The sequence below is a fragment of the Heptranchias perlo genome, chromosome 19 (assembly GCF_035084215.1).
Source record: "Heptranchias perlo isolate sHepPer1 chromosome 19, sHepPer1.hap1, whole genome shotgun sequence".
Lineage (NCBI taxonomy): Eukaryota > Metazoa > Chordata > Chondrichthyes > Hexanchiformes > Hexanchidae > Heptranchias > Heptranchias perlo.
Window position 1 is genome coordinate 20,781,909 of NC_090343.1, and position 24,364 is coordinate 20,806,272.

General features: G+C 41.6%; 1 protein-coding gene and 1 long non-coding RNA gene across 6 annotated transcripts in view; one reads left to right on the plus strand and one right to left on the minus strand.

The window, feature by feature from the left end:
* LOC137335216 (uncharacterized) overlaps positions 1–24,364 on the plus strand; it is a 52,245-nt gene that overhangs the window by 24,990 nt on the left and 2,891 nt on the right. The gene's annotated exons all lie outside the window — the stretch shown is intronic.
* Positions 21,725–24,364, minus strand: part of ccm2l (CCM2 like scaffold protein) — a 34,681-nt gene continuing 32,041 nt past the window's right edge. For all 5 annotated transcript variants that reach the window (XM_068000450.1, XM_068000446.1, XM_068000447.1 and 2 more), the window contains one exon: positions 21,725–23,454. In XM_068000450.1, coding sequence (XP_067856551.1) covers positions 23,192–23,454 — 263 coding nt within the window. In that variant the 3' untranslated portion in view covers positions 21,725–23,191. The remainder of the gene's footprint in view (positions 23,455–24,364) is intronic.

A 24,364-nucleotide genomic window follows, 5' to 3' on the forward strand; every position in this document is an offset into this window, starting at 1 on the left:
AATAAATGATTCATTTATATAAAATTGACTCCAAGTTTTATGTAAAAAAATTAAATTAATCAAAATTGTACAAATTGGGATTGATTTAAGTTTGCAATTATGCTACTCAAAATATCAATACATATTCTTCAATATATGTCCATTTACAGGTGTAAATTTTAAATGCTATGTTAAGGGATTCCAGTAATTTTAAAATATTTTTGTCATGCTTGGGGTTTCTGGTATTTTGTAAAAACAATTTTTGTTGTCTATTTTAGCCATTTTTGGGTCATTCTTAAACTAGGTTTTATTGGGGCTTTCCATTTTTCTTTTTAGAGAAAAGTAAAATTGGAGTAAAATATTGACATGCTCCTAGGGATTTTTCATAGATCGTGTGCTATCTTTGTAGAAAACGTTTATTATTAATATACAGAAATTGGGATAAAATGTCAACAAATACAGAAAGACAAAGGAATTGGTTGACAGATGGGCAGGAATCCAATGACTTTGCAGAGTCCCTGAGAGTGCCCCTGTGGACCCCTGGGTCCAAGATCACAGTTTGAAAACCTACGCTCACTCTGGCTTGTATTTTGCAAATAATCAAAATAAATTAATAGCAATAAAATTTGTAAAGACATTTAATTCTTAACTGCATACATTTTACAATCAGTTAGTGAGCGGGGTCCTAACCAAAATTCAAAAGTTCTAAATGCGACAAGCATATCTTAAATTTTACTGTCAAGTTAATAATTTTCTTTTTACTGCTTCACCAGATGATGTCATGGATTAGTAGGGCATTCTCCTGCAATCCATTTAACCGCTATCTTTGCCACTAATTATGGAAATACAGAGACAGGGTTTGCTTCAAAAAGGAAAACAATAGGCTATAAATTTGTCTTGGGCGCTAGCACAGAATGGGCAAGAGCAATTTGGGCAGCTTATTTTTCATTATGTTCAATTTTAATTTCCATTGAAGTCAATGGAATAGAAAATCAGGACAAGTGCAAAACGAGCTGCCGATTTGCTCTTGATGGCTTTCCGCTACGGCCTAAGACAAATTTATACCCTAATCTTTATTGATCAGAAATTCTACATATGGATTTGGACAGTGCTTAATAACAATATTGTATAAGCTTTGAAACAAGTGTGAGTTAACAACAACATGAGTTAAGTGATTTCCTGGCAACCATTTCATTTCGCTGTCTCTTCGTTCCCTGAAATCCCCTTTCTCAAACTTTTTCCCAAACTTCCTCCCTTGTGCTTTCCTTAGGCCTTCTTGGTTCTATGCTGAAGCTTCTTCTCTTCCTCTAAATTTCCTACTCTTTCCCATGGGTTAATGCTGCAGGCTTAGAGCTTCACAAAATGGAAGTACATGAAAAATGAAATTAAAAAGGAAACTAGGAAAGGAAAGAGAGGGCATGAAAAAATATTGGTAAGTAAAATCAAGGAAAACCAAAAGATGTTTTATAAATACATAAAGAGCAAAAGGGTAACTAAGGAAAGAGTAGGGCCTATTCGAAACCAAAAAGATAACCTATGTGTGGAGGCAGAAGATGTGGGTATGGTTCTTAATGAACAGTGTCTGTTTTCACAAAAGAGAGGGACGATGCAGACACTATAGTTAAGGAGGAGAAGTGTGAAATATTGGATGGGATAAACATAGTGAGGGAGGAAATATTAAGTGGATTAGCATCTTTGAAAGTAGATAAATCGGCCGGCCCGGATGAAATGTATCCCAGGCTGTTAAGAGAAGAAAGAAAGGAAATAACGGAGGCTCTGACCATCATTTTCCAATCCTCTCTGGTTACAGGTGTGGTTGCAGAGGACTGGAGGACTGCTAACGTTGTACCATTGTTTAAAAAAGGAGAAAGGAATAGACTGAGTAATTACAGGCCAGTCAGCCTAACCTCAGTGGTGGGCAAATTATTGGAAACAATTCTGTGTTAATTCTCATTTAGAAAGGCACAGATTAATCAAGGACAGTCAGTATGGATTTGTTAAGGGAAGGTCGTGTCTGCCTAACTTGATTGAATTTTTTGAGGAGGTAACAAGGAGGGACGATGAGGGTAGCGCGTTTGATGTAGTCTACATGGATTTTAGCAAGGATTTTGACACGGTGCCACATGGCAGGCTGGTCAGAAAAGTAAAAGCCCATGGGATCCAAGGGAAAGTGGCAAGTTGGATCCAAAATTGGCTCAGTGGCAGGAAGCAAAGGGTAATGGTTGACGGGTGTTTTTGTGACTGGAAGGCTGTTTCCAGTGGGGTTCCACAGGGCTCAGTAGTAGGTCCCTTGCTTTTTGTGGTATATATCAATGATTTAGAATGTAGGGGGCACGATTAAGAAGTTTGCAGATGACACAAAAAATGGCCGCATGGTTGATAGTGAGGAGGAAAGGTGTAGACTGCAGGAAGATATCAATGGACTGGTCAGGTGGGCAGAAAAGTGGCAAATGGAATTCAATCCGGAGAAGTGTGAGGTACTGCATGTGGGAAGGGCAAACAAGGCAAGGGAATACACAATAAATTGGAGGATACTGAGAGGTGTAAAGGAACAGAGGGACCTTGGAGTGCACGTCCACAGATCCCTGAAAGTAGCAGGACAGGTAGATAAGGTGGTTAAGAAGGCATACAGGATACTTTCCTTTATTAGCCGAGGCACAGACTATTACAGCAGGGAGGTTACGCTAGAACTGTATGAAAAACTAATAGGGCCACAGCTTGAGTACTGCGTACAGTTCTGGTCACCACATTACAGGAAAGATGTGATTGCACTAGAGAGGGTACGGAGGAGATTTACAAGGATGTTGTCAGGACTGGAGAATTTTAGCTATGAGGAAACATTGGATAGGCTGGGGTTGTTTTCTTTGGAACAGGGGAGGCTGAAGGGAGATTTAATTGAGGTGTATTAAATTATGAGGTGCCTAAATAGAGTGGATAGGAAAGACCTATTTCCCTTAGCAGAGGGGTCAATGTCCAGGGAGCATAGATTTAAAGTAATTGGTAGAAGGATTAGAGGGGAGCTGAGGAGAATTTTTTTCACCCAGAGAGTGGTAGGGGTCTGAAACTCACTGCCTGGAAGAGTGGTGGAGGCAGAAATCCTCATCGCATTTGAAAGCAGATTTGATGTGCATTTGAAGTACCGTAACCTGCAAAGCTACAGACCAAGAGCTAGAAAGTGGAATTAGGCTGGATGGCTCTTTTTTTGGCTGGCACAGACATGATGGGCTGAATGGCCTCCATCTGCGCTGTAAATTTCTAAGATTCTATGATACATCATGGGAATTTTGCAGTAGAGGTCAGTGTGCAGAGTGTGATTTTTCCATTTTCCATTAATGACTGAAAATCGCGTGGGCTGTGCTGATCCCCAAAGTGGGTGGGAGAGTGTGGCCTGCGGCTATGCAAATGCAGTGGCAGTATCATGATTGTGATTCTCAGTCATTTCCAGGTTCACAAACTTTGTGAGGGCAGAAAGTAAGGTAATGCAGATATGACATGGTAACGTATGTGGTCTACTTACAGAAACTGGCATTAAACCATTGAACAAGAAAATGATGAAAAAGAATCCAAAAGCATAACATGCAATTGAGTACAGCAGACAGTGCAAAAAATATAGTAAAATTTAATCAACCAGATAATTGGTGGAAGAATCATGACGATATAGAGATTCAGGATTTGACAACTTTCAAAATTATTGATAAATTGGAGGAAATCCCCTCACAAAGTTTATTACTTGCTGAAGATTTCTGTTTGTAATTTAGACTACAACTATTTGTGCAGTGACACTCTGTCCCATTCACTTCCTCCAAATAAAAGGTGTCACTATGGGAACCCATACGGGTTCCTAGATTTGCCTGCCTTTTCGTGGGCTACGTGGAACATTCTTTGTTCCAATCATACTCAGGTCCCCTCCTTCACCTCTTTTTCCGGTACGTTGATGACTATATCATTGCCGCTTCCTGCTCTCGCCCTGAACTGGAAAATGTGATCAACGTTGCTTCCAGTTTCCACCCCTCCCTTGCCTTCACACATGGTCCATTGCTGACTCTTCCCTTCCCTTCCTCGACTTCTCTATCTCCATTCCTGGAGTCCACCGATTCCCGCAGCTGCCTTGATTACACTTCCTCTCACCCCACTTCCTGTAAGGACTCTATTCCATTCTTCCAGTTTCTCCGTCTCCGTCGCATCTGTTCTGACGATGTCACCTTCCATATTAACGCTTACGATATGTCTTTCTCTTTCCTCAACCGAGGAACCCCCCTCCATGTCCTTCCCATTTCCTGCACTTCTGCACCCCCCCTCCCCTCCCTCCCAAAACCACGATAGGGTCCTCACCTTCCACCCCACCAGCGTCCACATTCAACGGACCTTCCTCTGCCACCTCCAGCATGATGCCACCACCAAACACATCTTCCCCTCCCACCCCTTTCAGCATTCCAAAGAAACTGTTCTCTCCGCGACACCCTGATCCACTCTTCCATCATCCCCAACACTCGCTCTCCTTCCCCCAGCACCTTCCCGTGCAAGCGCAGGAGATGCAACACCTGCCTTTTCACCTCCTCCCTTCCCACTGTCCAGAGCCCCAAATGCTCTTTCCAGGCGAAACAGCGATTTACTTGTACTTCTTTCAATTTAGTGTACTGTATTCGAGGCTCTCGTGCGGTCTCCTCTACATTGGGGAGACCTAACGCTCATTGGGTGATCACTTTGCTGAACACCTCGTTCAGTCCACAAACGTGTCCCTGAGTTTCCGGTCGCTCGCCATTTTAATTCTCCATCCCACTCCCGCTCTGACCTCTCTGTCCTCGGCCTCCTTTACTGTTCCAATGAAGTTCAATGGAAGCTCGAGGAACAGCACTTCATTGTTCAATTAGGCACTTTACAACCTTCCAGACTCCACGTTGGTTTCAATAACTTCAGATCATAACCACTGTTCCCATTTTTTCAGACAGCAGGTGCTGGTAATGGTTCTGCTGTTTTACAGCTCCATTAGACCGATCTTTTGTTTCTTTACTTGTCCCATTACCACCCCCCTTGCCTTTCACCATCATCCCTTTTGTCAATCAATCACTCCTGCCCTCCACCCTATCACAGACCTTCCCTTTTGTTCTTTCCTCCCCTCCCTTCCTTTCCCCCGCTTTGCCTGGCTCTGTACTTACTTAAAAACTGTTAAATCTTTGTTTCTTCCAGTTCTGATGAAAGGTCTTAGACCTGAAACGTTAACTCTGTTTCTTTCTCCATGGATGCTGGCTGATCTGTTGAGTATTTCCAGCATTTTCTGTTTTTTCTCTGTGTCAATGCACCGGTTATAATGTCAGTGCAGCATAAATTCTGAGTCTGGGCCCAATCTGGCACCAAAATCAAAGCAGAGTGAGATTTTTTTGGAGGAAAGAGTCTTGCCCTGACTTGCTCTGAAATCACATCGGGCCTTAACTTCAGATTTACCCTATAGAATTGTTTATTGGTGCAAAATAAACTGGCTTGCACTGACAAAATACTTGTAGCATAGCTACAGTTTAGCTTGCAGTTTGTATTTAAACAAAAATTTTAAACTGGAATGAAATGCTCAGCTGATCAGACTAAGTAATTATAGTGTACTTGAGAAGTAACAATAGGGCATTAATGTATTGTAGTTACACAAACATGGAATGATTGGTTTGAGCATTAAGCCAGTAATGTATACCTTCCTAGTCAATGCTGTGTGTTGCAACTACTGAAATCTAATCTGTTGCATCAGTCCTATTTAGAAGAAATTACTGGAAGGAATTCATAGCCAACATTCCATTTCAACATACGTTCTTCAACACCATAGGAACTCGAAACAGATGCATTCAAATGGCTGCAAATTGATTCAGATGTTTCATTAACTCAGTAGGTAGGCAATTCTGTTGGTACCTGTCTTAAGGTTGTTTTATTTTAATGCTAATGATATACAAATATAAGGGTATATTCAAATTATATACAAATAGAAGCAAAAATGCAGACTATTTCATTTGCAGTATTCAGATTAATTGCATATTTTAAATTTGTTTTATTTGTTAATTTGTGGAGTCAATGGCAGTGGTTTCCAAAATTTTCTGTGGGATGGATCCCCTGTTTATACTGACACATTCCTGGGGATCCCCTTTTGATCCACTCTTAGCAATCCATTCAAACAACGACATGCTCCCAGATACCCTCTGTAAATATTGATATGCTTCTGGGGAATCCTAGCAAATATTAATACAATTTCAGGAACTCCCATCTCAATTTCATAGTTTTGTCTATTCCAAGAAAAACAATGCTATGGTAAAAACATTTCTTTATTTGTAAAAAAGCAACTAAAATAGTGTGCTAATAATTCAACAAATAAGAAAAAATACGGAAATCCAATGACACATCTTATACCTCTTATAACCCCCGAGGATCAGGGAGCCCGGATTGAAAAATCTATGCTCTCTTTGCAGTCTACTCCATTTCAACAGGGAAATAGGGGCATACTTTCCAACCAGCATCATTCCTGTAGGGATCCCTAATGTGCTTGTACTAAATTCCTCTGTGCACTTGTTTTAAATGGGTTAATGCCTGTGGTTAAAAAAGTGCAGAGAGGAATTTAGTACAAGCACATGTGTCAAACGTTCCTATGGAAACAGTGCCAGTCAGAAAATATACGCCCAGCTGCTTTAAAACCCAAACATTCCCATTCATCTCTGAGGAAGACTCCAATGCAAAACATATAATAATGCACATTGTTTTAGCATGCAGTTTTTCATTCCATATCCCCATTCTCAGCCGTTTGCATCTGTTTGTCTATATACATCTAGCCATTGGAACTAATGCCCTCTAATCTTTTTAATCAGTCTGTAAACTGTCCTGCTATTGTATTTCACAAATTATTTTTTCAATACAACATACTGTAACGTGAGGGCACAAATTGAAGAAAATGACAAAAAATTAGATAAAATGTCTTTACACAATGACACCGAAATTCCTCAGGGGTTGCACTGGTTTCCCGCTGCAAGTCTGGTGGGCGACCAGTGGAATGTAATAGAAAATGGCACACAGTTGTGCCAAGTCACCACTGTTTCCACGGGTTTTCTGGCTGCCTTGTAAGGGGCAGAACCTCTCTCCACCCGTTACATGGCAAATGTCATCGGGGGATGGATCCAGAGACAGGTGGGAGTTGGGAGTTCTCATTCCTAAGCCACAGTCAGGATGCAGTGTTTCTGTGGCAGCCAGTATGCCAAGTGAGTGGAGGCAGACTGATCTCCACAAAGGGGTATGTGGGCTCCATTTTTCAAGAAAATTGTAGCCTGATTGGCCCTGTTGCTCAGGGGGGTGAACAGAATGTGGCAGAGATTGGTGGGTGGGCCTGGGTAACCCACCTCCAAGGGCAGGTGATCAGGTGTGTTTCCATGGGCATTGACGGACGGGTGATAGACATGTGCCTGAAGTGGCACTTGTGTCTGCCTGCCTGCCCCATGTTAATGAGGTGCCCTCCTACTGACCCTAGTGGGGTCAATGCTGAAGGGCGCTGTCAGGCATAATCCCAATGTCACTGACATGAACACGACCAAAGGGATTTTGGGAGCAAAATGTAATTAGAATGCGAAATTCTATGCCAGGAACCATTGTTGAAGCAGAGTTCATAAATTCTTTCTAAAGGGAATTAGACGGTTGCTTGAAAAAGAGGACTATTAAAGGGTACTAGTGAATTGCCTATGGTATTGTCTGTAGTTAGTTGATGAATATACTTTTTTATATATACAAGATGGTGAAAGTGTTGGGAAAGAGACTTCAAAAACTCAATCCACAGAGTCACCTAGTGGTCAGAGTCTGCGATTACATCATGACAGGTTGCATAGCAAAATTGAATGGGAATTGTTGCCACAGCAATTTACAATGGTAAACGTTGACGCAAGAGTGATCAAAAATTATGAAAACAGAAAGTGAGGCTTGTGGACAGGAAGTGCACATTTTACGCAATATTTTTAATAATATGCATAGATATAAATGGGGAGTGAGCAGGAAAATAGCATTAGACAAGGTGGCTCAAGTAGAGAAAAAAAACTGGCACAGACTTGATGGGCCAAATGCCCTGTGTTTGTGCTATAGTATTCTGTGACTGTATGATTCTACATTAAACCTACTGGAGAAGTGTAGCTATTTTGAAGAATACCCCACCAGTGTCATTATTCTATTATTAACTGAGAGATGATAGTGAGTAGTTTTCGATGTAATGAACAGCAGCACATATTATAAATGTCTGTTTATTCAACAAATGGTATACAACTTAATAGAAGACTGGAGAGGATTTGGTGGTGTGGTCCCACAAGTTATGAATTGATGTGAAAATATTTGCGCTGTCACAATCTTTGCTGTTGACATATATCAATGTCCAAAGCTTTTTCATGAGTCATCTGTGCTCAATTCAGGGAAACCCTTTCATTTCTAAAGTCTCAGCAACAGATGAGAACCAAGTGGATTTCCCTGGCATTGCCGCTCTCCCCATTGTATTGGGTATTATCACACACCTGCTCTGCATGAGCTTATCTACCTCAACAGCAAGATTTCTACTCAATAAATGCATAAGTAATGTGTGATTCCAGTGTGGATCAGTAATGTTAATTACACTACTTCTAGACATATCATTCTTGCGAATGGTGGCCTCAGTGGGTTTCAAGGAGCAGAAATGACGAGTGACTGACTATGAGATTCAGATGGTGCATCTGTGTTCAAGTAAACAGTGCAATTCCCAGTACCAAGTGCAATTCTTTTCCCAGGTGACAGAAATGGATTACTTTTTGCTGTTGCTATGTAGGGAAACATAGCAGCCAATTTGCACACAGCAAGGTCCTATAAATAAACAAATGGATGAATGACCAGATAACCTGTTTTGGTGGTGTTGGTTCAGGGGAGAATGTTGGCCAGGATACTCTTCTTCGAATAGTGCCATGACGTTATTAATGTCTACCTAAATAGGCAGGTATTATGTCAGTTTAATATCGTCTGAAAAACTACACCTCTGACAATGCAGCACTCCCTCAGTACTGCACCAAAGTGTCAATCTGAATTAGGTGATGGAATGACATTTTAACCCACAACCTTCTGACTCAGAGGCAAGAGCACTACCAGTTAAATTAAGCCGACAAAAAGCCCAGATATTAACCATGCCCGTGCAAACTGGGCAGGCGGGTAGTTAAATTTGGGGGCAGGAGGGGTTCACATCATGTTCGCAACAGGTTCTCGCCCCATGCCATTTTAACTTGGGGAAAAGCTTGTCCGGGATGGCAGCCTGCTCCAGGCAGATGAAGGCCTGCTTTACATGAAAAATTCGTGGCCTGATGATGTCATCAGCGCCACAATGTGATTTTAACGGCGCTGAAACAGGAGGCCCACCCAGCTTGAAATGTGCCAGTAAAACCTGGTGGAATTGGTGCCTCGTATTCTCAATGATGCTGTGTAAAAGAGGCACACATCTGCAGCACAGTGGGTCATTTGATCTTCGCTATCGGGCTTCCCCGGAGGTTCTCCAGTTTCCAGATCGCTTTTTGTCTTATTTTACCTCAGTATCCTTTCTCCTATCATCATGGGTGCTATTATTGTCAGTCTTTTCTGGATGAAGAAAGAGGAGCAGCAGCAGTCTCAGGAACCTCAGGAGCAGCTCCTCTCAGAAGACACCAGGGGCCACATCAGCACACAGGGTATACTGCCCCAGAGTAACTTTCCTGGATCTGAGTGAGGAGCACTGCCTCAGGAGGTTTCACTTCTTCAGGCAGGCTGTCTCAGACATCTGCTAACCCCTGCAAGGGGACCTGCTGCCTACTGGACCAGGGGGCCATACTTTGCCAGTGGCTCTCAAAGTTACCACATGCCCTCAACTTTTTTCACCACTGGCTCTTTTCAGTTTGTCATTGGGGACATCACCCGCATCTCACAGTCTGCAGTACACAGCTACATTAAGCAGATCACCGATGCCCTCTTCATCAGGGCTAACCAATTCATCACCTTTCCCATTGACCTTAACAGTTAGCAGGAGAGCGCTCAGGCATTTGCAGCAGTGGCCGGCTTCCCCTGTGTGCAGGGCATAGTTCACTGCACATATTGCCATCGGGGCACCACATCACCAGCCAGCAGTATTCAATAGAAAAGGATACCACTCCATCAGTGCAGTTAGTGGCTGATCACAGAAACAGGATCATGCAAATTTCTGCAAAGCACCCAGGTAGCTGTCATGACACCTTTATCCTAAGACCCTGTATCATCCTCCCATTATTTGACCCTCCCAGGAACAAGAGAGGGTAAAGTTAGTGAGTGGCTGTTGAAAAGGTAAGCGGAGATGTGTGAGGCTTGTGCATATAGTGGATGTGTTGAGAGATGGAGAAGACGCAAGATGATGGAATGAGGAAAGGGAGGTGCAGAATGTAAAGCTAAGTGTGTGGAATGTGAAGTGAGGAAAGAGTGGTGGGAGGAGTCGGTGGTTATGCAAGTGGCAGTATGTGAAAAGAGAATGATGTCAGTGTGTGGTGTGAAGAGATAAAGGCAAGTGGTGAGTGTGCTTATAATGAGAAAGAGATGTGTTGCGTTGTTCACTTTTAATTGAGGAGAGGGAATTGTTGAGTGCCGGAGGGGTGGGTGGGGGCTGTGGCAGTGAGGTGAAAAGAGTGTTATGAGGCTCTGTTGAGAGAGGTGGAGAAATTAAGACCTGTACTCACCATTACTCCCCTTGTGAAGTGAAGAACCTCTTCCTACACTGAAGCCACGCCCTGGATGAGACGTGAGAGACACTGACCCTTTCAGCCACCTCTGTCCATATGTATACTTTATCCTGCCTTGGAGACACTCTTGTGACTTGTGGGGAAGGGTTGCTCCCTCCTTCCTCAATTAAAACATCCGGAGAGGCATCAGTGAAGCGTGGGCCAGCCTTTCTGCTCATCCTGGCTGCCAGAAAGTGTTTCCCAACCATTTGCAGCAATTTAACAGCAATTAGATCACAGTAAATAAAAAAGTGAGGAATGCAACCTCACTTTAAGAGGCACATCCTCACTTTAAGTACAGTGGGGAGTTGCACTGGAAATTGCGCACCGATTCTGCAGGCAATTGGGAGGTCAGCCTGGCCATGATATTATAATAAGACCCAGGAGTTAAAATGGCCCAGGGCTCACACTCAGCTGTCCGGGAGGGGGAAGGGGAGGGGGTTTCCTGCCCACCGCAAACTCGCCCCGAGTTAAAATCGGGGCTTAAATTGCATTGGCATTTTTCCTGAAGAAAAATATCGGTAGTCTGTATTGTAAACAACATTTATATGCATCTAAAACAAAAGCAAAATACTGCAGATGGTGGAAATCTGAAATAAAAACAGAAAGTGCTGGAAACATTCAACGGGTCAGGCAGCATCTGAACAGTTCTGATGAAAGGTCATCGACCTGAAACGTTAACTCTGTTTCTCTCTCCACAGATGCTGCCTGACTTGCTGAGTGTTTCCAGCATTTTCTGTTTTTATTTATGTGCATCTGTTCATTGTATGTCCCTGATGCTTGGCTTAACCCAACTCTTTCTAGTGGTTATTTGCAGCCTTACCGGTCCTCCTCAGCTACTTCCAGGTTCTGTGGGTGATATTAGTGTTGTGTCAGCCTTCTCTGGATGTGTGCAGTCCTAAAGGTGAACACATGTCCTACACTTCAGTGATGCAGGGCATTAGTGTGTCAAAAGCAATGTGTCATCAGAGCTCCACTGTTGAAAACTGAAATATGTTCACAGAATGAGATCACAGTCAGTGCAGCATCACCACATGTGTGTAAAAAAAAGTACAGCAATTCACTGTGTAATTGCACTGTCAGCTAGTAAATCAGTGTGAGAAACATTGCACTATTTCATGAAAGCTGCTAATTACTGATCAGTTTTCAATTGAAGAGTTCATATGTATTGCAGAGTAGCTAAATTACCCATCAAAACCTTCATTTTTCAACAGCTAGAAATAGCTACAAGGCCATAGGTAACCAATTCAATCAGCCTCACTAATTAATTGCTGTGTGCTCCTCAAGCTCACTACATGTGCGCATGAATTAAAACACATTAACGAAAGACTATTATTAAACACCCACTGTAATTACTTATGCTGATCAGCAAACATTAATTTAAAGCTATGCTCACTTTTTCTACAAACCTACCAATTTATGTCCAAACCTGCAACATAATTCCAAGTTGTTTGTAAAGGTCAATGGCGATCATCTACATTAGGCCAAACAAACAAGATGATATTAGGGCAGAAATCGCTCGTGAAATAACTGAGAGCTCAACAGCGTTCTCCGTTTTTAGTGGCGATATAGAGGAGCAAGTTCCAGCGTTTGCACATGCTCAGTGAAACGTGGAAATCTGGAACTTGCACCCAGTGGTTCGCCAGCGATATGACAGCTTCGAATTAAAGGGACATCATACGTTGCAATCAGAGAAATCATTGAAAAGGTGCAAACTTACTCATCTGCCCAGCTGGAAAGTAACTAATTACGCCAAACAGGCACACTTAAAAATACAGCTCTAAATTAAGTTTTAACAGCGCAGTAAGTCATAATAACTGCCAAACAACTAAAGATTAAAATTAAAAATGTCGAGTTTCATTACTCCTTATTTTAATAGTTTTTGGTCATTAAATGGTAAAAAGTAAAAACAGTGGATGTCCAAAGGGACTTAGGGGTTCAGGTACATCGATCATTGAAGTGTCATGAACAGGTGCAGAAAATAATCAAGAAGGCAAATGGAATGTTGGCCTTTATATCTAGAGGGCTAGAGTACAAGGGGGCAGAAGTTATGCTGCAGCTATACAAAACCCTGGTTAGACCTGGAGTACTGTGAGCAGTTCTGGGCACCGCACCTTCGGAAGGACATATTGGCCTTGGAGGGAGTGCAGTGTAGGTTTACTAGAATGATACCCGGACTTCAAGGGTTAAGTTACGAGGAGAGATTACACAAATTGGGGTTGTATTCTCTGGAGTTTCGAAGGTTAAGGGGTGATCTGATTGAAGTTTATAAGATATTAAGGGGAACAGATAGGGTGGATAGAGAGAAACTATTTCCGCTGGTTGGGGATTTTAGGAGTAGGGGGCACAGTCTAAAAATTAGAGCCAGACCTTTCAGGAGCGAGATTAGAAAACATTTCTACACACAAAGGGTTGTAGAAGTTTGGAACTCTCTTCCGCAAACGGCAATTGATACTAGCTCAATTGCTAAATTTAAATCTGAGATAGATAGCTTTTTGGCAACCAAAGGTATTAAGAGATATGGGCCAAAGGCAGGTATATGGAGTTAGATCACAGATCAGCCATGATCTCATCAAATGGCGGAGCAGGCACGAGGGGCTGAATGTCCTACTCCTGTTCCTATGATCCTAAAAATGTTTTTTTTTTAAAACTAAAAAAATTTAATTAAAATTTTTTTTTTTCCCTTCTGTCTCTTTTATTTAGTTCAATTATGTCTTACCCTTTCTTTCTTCACTATCTATAACTGTTTTTACATTGATTTAAAATGTTGTACCTTTTACTTCCTGGTTTAAGGCTCCAAGCCTGCAGAGTCCGTGAACGCAGCTGTCAAAAATGCTATGATCTGATTGATCGAGGGGACAGTGTGATCCTCTCGCTTGTCCCAGGGTCCTAGCTTCACTTGAACTGAAGCTGGGCTCTTCTCCACTTCCTATTCGAGGAAGTGCCCAAAGAAAAGAACCCGGTAAGTTTGTGGGTTAGTATAAATCTATGGAGCGGCGAGGAGTGTTGGTTCACTACTCCGAGCGATTTCTACCCAGTTATGAATTTTGTGAGTACAAAGCCTTTCGGGCTGCTCTGTCTGCCTGAGTCTGCTCTTTCACTTAAATAACATCCTAATGATTCGCCAATGAACTCTCTTATGCAATCCTGGATAATACTTTTAGGAGCTTGTGTTGTATTGTGAGAATCTGTGAAAACCCATAAATAACAGAGACAGTGAGGGTAATTTTAACCTAACCCGCATGGCAGGAAAGTGGCTTCAATAAAGAGTAAAATCGATTGATTCGATCCAGTCAGTTTCCCACCGAACAGGTTAGGTTATAATTACGCCCAGTAAGTCACTGCTGTTAATCATGTTCAAAGCAGGAGTGCTGACAACCATAAGATGGTGCTACTGAGTAGAATTCTGGTCATTTTCAACAATAATAAAGACTTGAATTTATCTCGCACCTTTTGGTATCTCTCAGGATACTGTTATTATTTAGGCAAACAGAAAAATTGCACAAACAGCAATTGGGGAGGAAAACTGGCCAGAAGAACTTCCTGCCCATCTTTAAATAGTGCCATGGTATGTTTTTTATTCATTCTCAGGATGTGGGTGTCGCTGGCAAGGCCGACATTTATTGCCCTCCTTAGTTGCCCTGAGAAGGTGGTGGTTGACCTTCTTAGGAAAATAGGAACAGAAGTAGGCCATTCAGCCCCTCGAGCCTGTTCCGCCATTCAATTAGATCTCGGCTGATCTCAACTCCATTTACCCGCCTTGGTTCCATATCCCTTAATACCCTTACCTAACAAAAATCTACCAATCTCAGTTTTGAAATTTTCAATTGACCTAGCCTCAACAGGTTTTTTGGGGGAGAGTTCCAGATTTTCACTACCCTTTGTGTGAAGAAGTGCTTCCTGACAACACCTCTAGTTTTAAGGTTATGTCCCCTTGTTCTGGATTCCCCCACCAGGGGAAATAGTTTCTCTCTATCTACCCTTTAATTATCTTAAACACCTTAATTAGATCACCCCTTACTCTGCTATACTCAAGGATATGCAAGCCTAGTCTATGCAATCTGTCCTCAAAATTTAACCTTTCAGCCCCGATATCATTGTTAAATCTGCGCTGCACCTCCTTCAAGACTAATATATCCTTCCTGAGATGCGGTGCCCAAAACTGAATGCAATACTCCAGATATGGTCTAATCAGAGCTTTATACAACTGTAGCATAACATCCACCCCTTTGTATTCCAGCCCTCTTGAGGTAAAGTTCTTCTTGGAATGTTGTAGCAATTTGATACACTTCAGAGAACAGTTAAGAGTCAACCACATTGGTGAGAGATTGGAGTCACACATAGGCCAGAACAGCTAGTGTTGGTTTTCTTCCCTAAAGAACATTAGCGAATCATAGGAACATAGGGATATAGGAACAGGAGTAGGCCATTCAGCCCCTCGTGCCTGCTCCGCCATTTGACAAGATCATGGCTGATCTGTGATCTAACTCCATATACCTGCCTTTGGCCCATATCCCTTAATACCTTTGGTTGCCAAAAAGCTATCTATCTCAGATTTAAATTTAGCAATTGAGCTAGTATCAATTGCCGTTTGCAGAAGAGAGTTCCAAACTTCTACCACCCTTTGTGTGTAGAAATGTTTTTTAATCTCACTCCTGAAAGGTCTGGCTCTAATTTTTAGGCTGTGCCCCCTACTCCTAAAATCCCCAACCAGCGGAAATAGTTTCTCTCTATTCACCCTATCTGTTCCCCTTAATATCTTATAAACTTCTATCTGATCACTCCTTAACCTTCTAAACTCTAGAGAACACAACCCCAATATGTGTAATTTCTCCTCGTAACTTAACCCATGAAGTCCAGTTACCATTCTAGGCCTCCAAGGCCAATATGTCCTTCCGAAGGTGCAGTGCCCAGAACTGCTCAGAGTACTCCAGGTGCGGTCTAACCAGAGTTTTGTATAGCTGCAGCGTAACTTCTGCCCCCTTGTACTCTAGTCCTCTAGATATAAAGGCCAGCATTCCATTAGCCTTATTAATTATTTTCTGCACCTGTTCATGACACTTCAATATTCCATGTACCTGAACCCCTACGTCCCTTTGGATATCCACTGTTTTTAACTTTTTACCATTTAGAAAGTACCCTGTTCTATCCTTTTTTGATCCAAAGTGGATAACCTCACATTTGCCTACATTGAATTCCATTTGCCACAGTTTTGCCCATTCACCTAATCTATCAATATCCCTTTGTAATTTTATGTTTTCCTCTACACTGCTTACAATGCTACCAATCTTTGTCTCATCGGCAGACTTAGATATGAGACTTTCTATGCCTTCATCTAAGTCGTTAATAAATATTGTGAATAATTGAGGCCCCAAGACAGATCCCTGCGGGACTCCACTAGTCACATCCTGCCAATGTGAGTACCTACCCATTATCCCTACTCTCTGTCGCCTTTCGCTCAGCCAACTTCCTAACCAAGTCCGTACTTTTCCCTCGATTCCATGGGCTTCTATCTTAGCTAACAGTCTCTTATGTGGGACCTTATCAAATGCCTTCTGGAAGTCCATATCAATAACATCCATTGACATTCCCCTGTCCACTACTTTAGTCACCTCTTCAAAAAATTCAATCAGGTTTGTCAGGCATGACCTACCTTTCACAAATCCATGCTGGCTCTCTCTGATTAACTGAAAATTCTCGAGGTGTTCAGAATCAATTGGGTTTTTATAACAATCCAACATCTTTCATGGTCACTTTTACTGATATCAACTTTTTTTAATAAACTGAATTCAAATTCTCAAACTATCATGGTGGGATCTGAACTCACATTCTCTGGATTATTAGTCCAGGCCTGTAGCATTGCTAGTCCAATAACATAACCACTACATCACCATGTCCTTAAAATCCAGTTTATCCTTAACACCCAGTTAAAGGATCACACCACCAGCACAGCACTGGCCAGTACTTTCAGCTTAGATTATGTGTTCAAGTCCTGAGGACTCACAATCTTCGAACTCACAGGTGAAAGTGGTATCAGCTGAGAGAGAATGAGAATTGGAATTATCTCAAAATCCTCTTAAGATATTTTACTCAAATGGTTAGCAGTAAGGTTGAACTTTCAAGGCCTTAGTTTTAGCTGTGATCCACACTTCATGTGGTGAAAAGTGAATATTGCAGGTTTCTAATGATATAAATATTATCTCCGACTGGAATTTGGCTTCAGCCCCTGTAGCATGCAGAATGCTGGACACCTCATTTATACATACATCTACATTAGTCAATCGCAGCCCATGGAATAAAGGGGGCAGTAGCAACATGGATACAGAATTGGCTAAGGGACAGGAAACAGAGTAGTGGTGAATGGTCGTTTTTCGGACTGGAGGGAGGTGTACAGTGGTGGTCCCTAGGGGTCGGTGCTGGGACCATTGCTTTTCTTGATATACATTAATGACTTGGACTTGGGTGTACAGGGCACAATTTCAAAATTTGCAGATGACACAAAACTTGGAAGGGTAATGAACAGTGAGGAGGATAGTGATAGACTTCAAGAGGATATAGACAGGCTGGTGGCATGGATGGACACGTAGCAGATGAAATTTAACACAGAAAAATGGGAAGTGATACATTTCAGTAGGAAGAACGAGGAGAGGCAATATAAACTAGAAGGCACAATTTTAAAAGGGGTACAGGAACAGAGAGATCTGATGGTATATGTGCATAAATCGTTGAAGGTGGCATGGCAGGTTGAGAAAGCGGTTAAAAAAAGCATACAGGATCCTGGGCTTTATAGAGGCATAGAGTACAAAAGTATGGAAGTCATGATGAACCTTTATAAAACACTGGTTCGGCCACAACTAAAGTATTGTGTCCAGTTCTGGGCACCGCACTTTAGGAAAGTTGTGAAGGCCTTAGAGAGGGTGCAGAAGAGATTTACTAGAATGATTCCAGGGATGAGGGACTCTAGTTACGTGGCTAGAGTGGAGAAGCTGGGGTTGTTCTCCTTGGAACAGAGATGGTTGCGAGGAGATTTGATAGAGGTATTCAAAATCATGAAGGATCTAGCCAGAGTAGATAGAGAGAAACTGTTCCCATTGGCGGAAGGGTCAAGGACCAGAGGACGTAGATTTAAGGTGATTGGTAAAAGAACCAAAGGAAAACCTTTTTTACACAGTGAGTGGTTAAGATCTGGAATACACTGCCTGAGGAGGTGGTGGAGGCAGATTCAATCATGGCCTTCAAAAGGGAACTGGATAAGTACTTGAAAGGAAAACATTTGCCAGGCTACGGGGATAGGGCGGGGGAGTGGGACTAGCTGGATTGCTCTTGCATAGAGCTGGCACGGACTTAATGGGCCAAATGGCCTCCTTCCGTGCTGTAACCTTTCTATGATTCTATGATTCTGTGATGCTGCATCTGGGGAGCCAAGACCAAGTGTACTCTTCAGGTAAAGTAAAATTAGAGGCCAAGGCAACACAAATGTAATTCAGTCCCCAGTTTAAAGTCACACATTCTATCCTTATTTTTATATTTCCTATTTTAAATTTCTATGTGACCTCCACTTTGGGAGGGGGAGGGGTAATTACAGCATGACAAGTTTACATAAGCAGTTTCCATTATAAAAGTGAATATTGGAATTTATAATGGAAAAAGTTGACAGGAAGTGTGCACAGATGTAAGATGTTCAGTTTTGTGCGGGTTATATGAATAAAAAGGAACGGCAGTCATTTCATGCTGGTTTCTTCTCACCTGGAACCAGAAATTTACAAGCACCTGTCAATCAGTAGGTTTCTCTCACCATCTGCAATGGACCTTTAATTAAGTTCAAGATCTCCTGTGGCCTTAAAGAGACTGGCCTATTAAATATGAATGCACTTAAGCAGCAGAATAATACATTGTGGATTACATAGTGTAATATTCCAGTCATGATAAAACAGAACATCCTCTGACTTACTGTCAGATATACTAGCAATCCAACAATAATATTCATGCACAGGAATACAATATTACAATGTCTTGTGTATTGTCTATAGGCCAATTGCTCTAATTAACTGGAAACCAGTTTCATAAGAAAAACAAGAAAAAGTTATTTTATTGTTTATATAGTAAATAAGAATTATATATCAACATAAACATACAACAACAAAGCATTTAAATTAGTTAGAATACTGTAATCACTGTCATTTTGTAAAGACATTTAATATAAAGGATTTTACTGAACAATCTACTTTCTAAAGCTTAACTCAACTCTGAGTAATATTTTGTCACAAGCAACACCTACTACATTCTTACAGCACTGGCACTAGTCAAGAACCCAGGGGCTTTAGAACACTGACAGCTGATTCATGGTGGAGTTTTTCTGCATTTACAAACATTGAACAAGTAGATATTTTTTTCTCCTCCCAAATCAAACATGAATGTAAAAAAATGCAGAAACATTTCAAGTGGAGAGGATGGTATGCATTTATCAACATTATTGTTTTAAAAATACAAGAGACTAACTTTAAGAAAATCTTGGCTATCACACTGTCAAATGAGCTGTAGCCTTTCAGCGAGTTAAATCATTACAAATTATTTATGGCAACTTCAACCTCTTGTGCAAATTTTCTGTTGCTTTGGTCAACTGTAGGGGGTTAAACAAAGAGGGACTCCCTGGTGCTTTGCTGGCATGGATATGGTACTAAGATAATATTATCATGAGAGTTTTGAAACTCTGTTAGTTTCTGAATGTTGCTAATTTAACACAGTGCCCTCTAGTGTTTGTGGAAGATAGAGTTATTGATGCAAATACTGCCCTTCTGATATTTGCATCATTACCGTGCTTTCCGCAAAACTCTATTTTAATGTGCTACGACTTTCACACTGATATCAAAACCCCATCTGCCTGTTCAGGTAAACGTAAAAGATCCTAAGGCACTATTTGAATAAAAGCAAGGGAGTTCTCCTAGTGTTCTGGCCATCCCTCAACTAACACCACCAAAAACAGATTAACTGGTCATTTATCTCATTATTGTTTGTGGGATCTTGCAGTGTGCAGATTGGCTGCTACATTTGGCTACATAACAACAATGACTACACTTCAAAAATAATTCATTGGATGTAATGTACTTTGGGACATCTTGAGGACGAGAAAGGTACTACAGAAATGCAAGTTCTTTCTCGCTATCAAAAAAGTGTTGAATTTAGCTTATTTGCAACTTTTCAGGAAGAGGTCACATCACAAATATGATTTCTGTTTTCAATCTGGAGTATCAGGCACTCTTTGGAAATTGTGCTGCCAGTATATTTTGATCATACGGTCATTATGGATGAGAAAGGCCATTTATCCCCCTCAGTTCATCCATCCAGAGACATCCTAATGCCATTAGGATTTTCAGCCCAGAAAGGAGGCGTTTGAGAGTGTAAATAAGTGGTACATAAATTGCTAGAAGTTAACCCAGAATATTACTTTAAATTAAACTTTGGAAGTAAACCCAGGGGTCGTGTGTTCAAACCAGTGTAAGGTAACATTAGGACTGATATCAGGAAATTCTTCTTTACAGAGTGATCGATGTGTGGAATGAAGTTCCAGATAGAGTGGTGGAGGCAAAAACCCTAGAATCATTTAAGAAAGAATTAGATTTTTTTTCTTAAGAAAGAATTAGATGCTAGGACAGGAGGGTGTCCTCAGGTACTGAAATGTTCAAATACAAATGAATCAATTCTGAGGCAGCTAATGCAGAAATAATTTTCTGTAAAGTTTTAACTTGCAGAATCACCAATTCTTTTCACTTACTATTATTCTTTAATACATCAGAAACATTAACTTCTGGTTTTAAAATTTCAATTGAATCTGGTGGGCCACACAGACAATGCATTACATATGGTACAGTAGTTGATTCGGTTCAGTTAGTACATTTGGTGCCCAGTATGCAATTGAGCCACACAGACCAAGAAGGTGCCAGGTTCAAACCCCAATCTGTACCGAGTTAGCTAACCTCTGTCAATAGAAATGTTATGGTTGGCATTAGTACCTGGGACTAGGGAAGGGAAAAATCAGTCCAGTTCCTCCTCCTGATCACTATTCAATGCCTCTGCTGGAAAGTGTATGTGTATGGGTATCAGGTGAGAATAGAATTAAGCTTGACTCCACAGTTAAACAGCAGTCAAGTCCCAGCCCTTCCCTTATTTTCTGCCAGGTCACTGGCTCACCCAGTGAAGATAGAGCCCCTCTCCCCTCCCCATGTGTTGCCCAGCCCCAGTTTCCTCTCAACCCCTCATGGAATATTAGAGGCCCAAGACTACCTGGTCCACTCCAAAATCCCTGCCTCAGCTTCAGGTCACACCCCTTCTGTCCTTCAGACACCTCAGCCCAGCTCACCCCGTGCCTACCCCGGTCCCAGCCCCCACACTCCTTTTGGCCTCCGCTTTATCAAAGGTAAGAGATAGCACATCAGTGGAGGATAGCACATCAGTAATGGAACATATGTGAGAGACATACAGAAGAGAGAGAAGACAGAGGAAATTAGAAATATAAAAAAAAGTTAGAAGGAAAAAAAATCTGACACAAACAAAGAGATAAAGACATCATATTGAGAAAAATATATGAGAAGCACAGAAAGAAAGACTTGCATGTATATAGCATCTTTCATGACCTCAGGGTCGCCCAAAGTGCTTTACAGCCAATGAAGTACTTTTTTGCAGCGTATTCACTGTTGTAATGTAGGAAATGTAGAAAGAGAGAGAAATACAAACACAAAGACAGAGAAGGGAGCACAGAAAATTAGTCAGTGGAAATGAAGCAGAGAAAATTTACAGAAGGACATACATAATTTGTTTATGATTTTAATTTTTCACCAGATATGTTTGCTGTGCCCAGTGCCAAACATTGCCCATTATTGCACTGACAGCATTATCGCAAAGAGACCACAGAGAGAACTTAAAAACAACGCTTTACATGTAATGAACTCACCATTGATTTCATTGTGGTAATTTCACACAAAAAATGTGAATAATAACTTTAACCATATGGTGCACACAGTTTAAATAACATTTATTTACTATTCACAATTTGGATATTTTTCTCAGCTTTTAAAAGATTTAGAAATCAAATTTTACATAATTGTCATCTTGTTATGATTTGTGGAGGCTAGCAAAAAACAATCTGCCATTGGTATATGTCTGGAAATGACAGTGAGCTGTGTTAGTGTATGAATGCGTACCTCAGTTGTATGAAATTCTTCTCTACTATTTTCATGAAACATTGACCCATTTAAAACAAAAAAGTCAACGGGCTCAATTTTGAAATGGTGGCGGGTTGGCAGGAAGTTGGGTGGGGGGTGGGTGAAGGTGCACATGGCAAACCCAAATTTTAAAAAACTTACCTTTTCCAATGCGACCGCAGTATGATTGATGGTGATTAAATTTGTCTCCAGGTTTCGCGCCTGGCAGCCAGCCTGATTGACAGGCTGGCTGCCGACAGGAGCTGCAATGCCGTTGGGAGGGGGGGGGTGGGGGGGGGTGATGGAGAGAGAAAGAGGGGGAGAGAGACGTCATCAGGCACTGGAACAGAGAGTGGAGGGCGCTAAAGATCGGGGGAGGGGGGTGGTGAGAGGAGAAGATCGGGGGGGGGGGGGTAGAGTGGAAGATCAGGGGGGAGAAGGGGAGATCAGGATGGGGAGAAGGAGATCGGAGAGGGACATCGGGGGATGAGAGGGGAATTGGAGAGGGAGACATCGGGGGCTGAGAGGGGAATCGGAGAGGGAGACATCAGAGGGAGAGGAGGACATCAAAGAGGGGGACATCGGAACAGGTTTATTTTGTAGCTTTATTTTGTAAGGTAGGTTTATTTTGTATTTAAATTTGTGCAATGGTTTTTTATTTAGTTTATTTTTGCCTCATCCGGCCCTTCACAGCTGGTTTCACCAGGCATGAATCGGAAGCAGTGGGAAAGCCGCCCAGGTAAGTTTAAAATCATTTTAACTATCTACCACGTCAGAAATAAAGTACCTTAAGTACCTCAATGAAGTACATTTGGTTCTTTAACTATCATCCCGCCGGCTTTAATTGCCGACGGGACTTCCGCATTCGGGAAACACGCACGCACACAGGCGCGTCAGTGGGAAACCCGGAAGTTGGCGAGTTGGGGCCGGCGTCCTCACCCGATTTTCGCAGTACCGCCCCCCCCCCCCCCCCCCCACACCTCCCACAATTTCCTTTGAAAATCGGGGCCAATATCTTGGTTAAGATGATAGAGAGAAATTTGATCCGAGTGTAATAAGTATAGTATTTGTGTGATAACATCGTTCACAATGATTTTCCAGCTGTAGTTTCATCAAAATATTTAACATTTAGAAAATATTAAACATTTAGCACACTACACATTTTAATAGTAGGAAACAAGAACTTTATGCAGACTTTCACACTTTGTTGTGCTGAGTGACTGTGAAGTAAAGTCATCAATTAGAGTCGTCAAGCAAATTGATAGGATCTCTTTACGTTGGTCACAGTAAATCATCTTCCACATCACATCCTAAAGCTTCTATGTCATGTGTAATATTTGAAATCATTCTTTCAAAGACATCTGATTCTGAAGGCACAGACCAGCTGTCATAACTTCTGACTGCAGATGCTGATGTATTACTCATGCTTCTCTTGATTCTCCCAAAGCTGTCTGTCAATATCCCTCGTCCATCTTTAATTCCAATGGTTTCTAAAAAGCTCTCAAAGTAGCTTGTGTCTTTATCAGGTATGAAGGCCCGCATTCCTACATTAAGAATGAGACATTGATTTGTTAGCTCTAAATTTCCTCAGCAGGACTGCAGAAACTACAGATTTATCACAAAGCTCATTTCTTCCCTCGTGGAAGTTGCTCGTCTGAAAGTTAGAGGGCTTGGATCTGAACTCATTAACAAGCATTAACAGAGATTCAGCAAGGCGAGTTTAGCAAACTACTAGGGGAAATGATGCCTTGGACTGATCATCTGCTTAACCCCCTTAATATGCCTAATACTTCTCTAAAATGGCCATTTCAATTTTTAATAAAATTACATGACAAAATATTAACGTATCTTTTGTGCAGGCAAAATGTCCCGTCATCTTCAAGCAGCACAAAACTTAACCTGTTCTGGTCAAGCCACACCTTGAAAACTGCATCCAGTTCCAAAGGAATCATTCAAACCATGGAGGTGGTGCAGAGAAGAGTCATGGGCCTGATGCCGAGCATTACAGGATTGAGTTATGACGAATGACAGGAGAAACGTACACTTTGCAACCTTGAACGGAAATGACTGAGAAGTGATCTTATAGAAGGCATAAAGGTAGTAATAGGTATTAAAAAGGACAACCACTTCAAACTAAACCATGACAGTAGGACAGGGGTTTACACCTTCAAATCAATGAAAGGCACATTTCAGAGTGATGTCAGGAAGTTCTTCTTCACGCAAAGAGTGATGATCACATGGAATGGGTTTCTGGGTAAGGTTCCAGAGGTAAAAACTCTAAATCATTTAAGAAACTGTTGGATGCCATGTTAGGGAGTGGGGGGGGGGGGTCGATAAGATCTTTCTGTGTGGATCGAGTAGCCTTTCTCACCTGTAACTAGTGAAAAATATAACACGTAAAAAATAATTAGGATTATATTTTTAGGAAGAAAGTGAGCAAATAACATCAAGTCA